Source organism: Pinus tabuliformis, chromosome Q (genome assembly GCF_031772625.1).
Source record: "Pinus tabuliformis cultivar Carrire ecotype Pingquan chromosome Q, CPIR1, whole genome shotgun sequence".
Taxonomy (NCBI): domain Eukaryota; kingdom Viridiplantae; phylum Streptophyta; class Pinopsida; order Pinales; family Pinaceae; genus Pinus; species Pinus tabuliformis.
In genome coordinates, this window is record NC_142296.1 from 77860951 (window position 1) to 77864966 (window position 4016).

At 32.6% G+C, this 4016-nt stretch overlaps 1 protein-coding gene across 2 annotated transcripts; it reads right to left on the bottom strand.

Moving 5' to 3' along the window:
• Window positions 1-1905: 1905 nt before the first annotated feature.
• On the bottom strand, window positions 1906-3758 carry LOC149218342 (putative mannitol dehydrogenase 1). Of its 2 annotated transcripts, none has more exons than XM_089383909.1 (5): window positions 3578-3758; window positions 3362-3475; window positions 3020-3247; window positions 2470-2909; window positions 1906-2362 (listed from the first exon to the last, which is right to left on the bottom strand). In XM_089383909.1, exons 1-5 carry the CDS (start codon window positions 3670-3672, stop codon window positions 2151-2153), a joined length of 1089 nt encoding a protein of 362 aa, XP_089240035.1. In that variant the 5' UTR covers window positions 3673-3758; the 3' UTR covers window positions 1906-2150. The 2 variants fall into 2 exon arrangements, with proteins under 2 accessions (XP_089240035.1, XP_089240034.1); XM_089383908.1 differs by having other exon boundaries at window positions 1906-2358; window positions 2466-2909.
• Window positions 3759-4016: the final 258 nt, after the last annotated feature.

A 4016-nucleotide genomic window follows, 5' to 3' on the forward strand; every position in this document is an offset into this window, starting at 1 on the left:
AGATTGCTTCGATCAAACCACCTTTGGAAGGTTGGATCAAGATTTGGAAAAAGAAAGGGAAAAGGGGTTGCCTTGAGGACAAGCCCTGATTTGGGTGCTTCATCTCTCTCGTTGTTTCCTCTGTTCTTTTATGTCTTATTTGCTACTCTCAGTATCATTCATCATTGCTTAGATATCGTTAGCATAGGGCAAACTGTGTCACAAAACGAGGCATGATGGCAAACATAATGTTGGCATGATGTAATGATGTAATTTTTAGACTTGACCAAAATTATAATAACAAAAAAAAATTGATTAACATGAACAACTAATCCAATAAGGACTATGCTTTGCACCTATCTAACTTGTTTAAGGTTTAAATGTGTTTTGGGAATTGGTTTTTATCTGGGTTTCTTTAAATAATGGTAATTTTTAATATAAAAAAATATATATTTTAAAACTATTTTAGATTAATAAAATAGTGAATTTTATATATTAATATTTTACAAATCTATTGTGATAAAAACATTCAAATTTACATTCTATTGGAAGCAGCTCAATTGGTGTTCAGGTCTCACATGACTCAAGTCACCAACTTAATTTTATTATTTATTTTTGGCTCAAATTTCTATAGGGATCTTTTAGAATGGCAAATTTGCATTATATAATCTCTAGATTCCTAAGTGCCCCATTTTTCATAGCATTAAGTCTATTTATATATTCAAAAGCACTTTCTAAACAAAACAAAAAATCATGATCCCAACAAAAATTAGATCACCAAATTCCAATTAAAAAAACCAAAATATTTATTAATTAAACTACATCTTTTCAAAATACAAAAAAATCTATAATGTAAAACTAGTTAAATAATTTTTAATAACATTATTTTCAAAAATTAATCTTTTAAATAAATAATATATATATATACATATATAAAACAAAAATATAAAATGTATTTAATATCAAAATGTTCAATAATGAACATTTTCCATTCAAAATTTAATATTGACTTATATGCGCCAAACGTGGACATTTCACAAGTTGAGTAATTTATATATTTCACATAAATTGATTTCTTTTCACAGGTGAATATGTTATGGTTTGGTGTTTTTATACTCCTCATATATTTGGATGTTGAAGGTTCAAACTACTATATATGGCGAGTAATTTATTTGCTTGATATGAATTGAATTTTTTTTTAGCAGAAGTGAATATGTTATAGTTGGGTGTTTTTTATATTTCTGAAATATTTAGATTATGAAAAGATATTAAAGGTTTAAATTAATATTAATTTTTTTATTTTTTATTAATATAATATTTTTAAATTTATTTTATTAAATAAAAAAATTGACATTTGATTGTTAAAATAGTTTATTCATATTTAAATTTAATCATATTTTAATAAATAAATAAATAAATTTAATTGTTTTATGTTTTTATTTTTTCAAAATTGATTATATAATCTTAGTAAGATGAGTATTTTAGATCTCAGTTTCACAATCTTTATTACAATACTGACCTTCTTAGCTTTTTACAATGTCAAAATTATAGTGAAGTCGGGAGGCTTCTCTCCAAGCTTTTTGAGTATAGGAATAAAATCTTAAATCAAAATAAATAATTTGTTTCTTTAGATCCGATAGACCATTGTTTGGTCTGAGCGGAGGTTAACCACCATCATCATCATCATTTATAAATATATAATTTAACTAATAAAAAATACGTTATTTTGTCTAAATTTAATTATTCAAACTTCGTTGACCTGTATTTTCTTTCCTATTCTCATATAAACAAGAAAATTGATTAAATTGTGTATTTTCTTTCCTATTCTCGTATAAACAAGAAAATTGATTAAATTGTGACAATTAACTAGGTTAAAATAGTCCATTAATAATAATATAAAAGTATTTGTAAACCACAAATCATTCATAGTAACAAAGCTAATAATTATATGAAAAGATTTGCAAAACACAAGCATACAGGCTCATACAGCTTGATAATTATATAAAATTATTTGGAGACATAGCCGTGAAACATAGAAAAACCTGTATTAAAAACATAGGCATTTACGAAAGAAATTGCTACAGAGGGTTCCAAACTTCCACTGCAGTATGTCTGTAGATGTAAACTGCTGAGTATCAGTGAAAATAAAAGCATCGTCATCTCAGTTTCAATCAGTTGGCCATTGGACTTGAAAAGCTTCGAGTAACATCGATTACAAAACGGTACTTTACGTCTCCTTTCCCTAATCGTTCAATTGCTGTGTTCACGTAATCCATTGCAATGTTTTCAATCATGCAACTGATGTTATGCTCTGCACAAAAGTCCAACATCTCTTGAGTTTCCTTCACTCCTCCAGTGGCGCTCCCACCCACAATTCGCCTACCTGTAAACACCAAACCTCAAAAAAAATTTACACAATTAGCCTCATGAAAATCAAGCCCATAAAGCTTAAATTGAAATAAGTAGGAAAGTACTGCAAAGAGGACTTGCCAAATATAACGCTCGCAGGATGAAAACTAATAGGCTTTTCAGGCATGCCAACCAAAATCAGTTTCCCATTCACTTTCAATAAATTGATGAGATGATGCAGGGGATGGTCAGCAGAAACGGTGTCAATTATGTAATCCAGGGACCTGGCTGCTTCCTGCATCTGTTTCAGATCATTGCTGATCAAGAAGTGATCTGCCCCCAAAACCTCTCTGGCTTCCTTTTCCTTCCTAGGCGATGTACTGATCACCGTTACTTTCAGTCCAAAAGCTTTGCCAAATTTCACAGCTATGTGTCCCAAACCTCCAAGCCCCACCACACCAAGGCTTTTTCCAGGCTCTGTCATTTGGAAGTATTTCATGGGGCTGTATACAGATATTCCTGCGCATAGCAGTGGTGCTGCAGCATCAAATGGCAGACTCTCTGGGATTTTCACTACAAACCTGCTTAATTTCACATTACATAATCGATTAAATCTGTACTTGGTCAAGATCTAGAAAAAGAAAAAAAAAAAATTTGATCCCATTGCATGAATCAGTGCAGCTAATTGTACCTATGGTCACAAACCATCAAAGAAGAGTAACCTCCAAATGCGGGAGACCCATCTACATAAATGCTGTTATACGTCCAAACAACCTTCTCACAGTACTGTTCTTGCTCTTTACTACAAGAATCACAATGCTGGCAACTCCAAACCATGCAGCCTACACCCACGCGATCTCCAACAGCAAAGTTCTTCACTTCCGATCCGACTTCAAGCACAGTCCCTACGATTTCGTGGCTGCATTTTCATGGAATAAACCCAAATTAAAATTGAGCATCAATTAATAAGGCATATGTGGTAGGCTTGGTGGGAAAATAAAAAAAAGTAAATAAAAAATTTGAGATATATTACCCTGGAACCATTGGGTAGAGGGAATTTTTCCATTCATTCCGAATTTGATGCAGATCGGAGTGACAGATTCCACAGTATGCTACCTTGAAAGTTACATCGTCGGATCCCGTTTTCCTGCTCGAAAAACTCAGAAATTCAATAGACCGAAACTGAACTTTTCTATGCCCAAACATATATTTTAAAAAGATTAACCCTAAACAATATTTGCCATGTAACCTGCGAGTAAAGTTGAAAGGCGAGAGGACGCCGGAGTCATCCATGGCAGCCCATCCCTTAACCTCAAATCCACCTGATTCTCCTTTCTTCATCATATTTTGTGAAATACCAGAGTCGAACTGTATTTCCAGACAGTTCAAGTGTAAACAGCCAAGTTGAAGAGAGCGAGCACAGCCGAAGCTTATATTGAGAACAGAGCAGTAGAAAGACCATTAAAATAGAATTTATGAACAGAGGATAAGAGTCGTTGGGAATTTAAGTTTTTAGATGGCATTTAAATCTGCAGTAAAGAGAGCCTGCGTATTGGCCTGAGAGCGGTACGGGACGTTAAGTGTGCCATTCATATGTCGAACTACTCATTTATGGTCTTGGCGGTTTACAGCAAATTACTTGGAGAAAGTGCCATCGACAATATCTACATCCGGTGAAAATGAAGCCG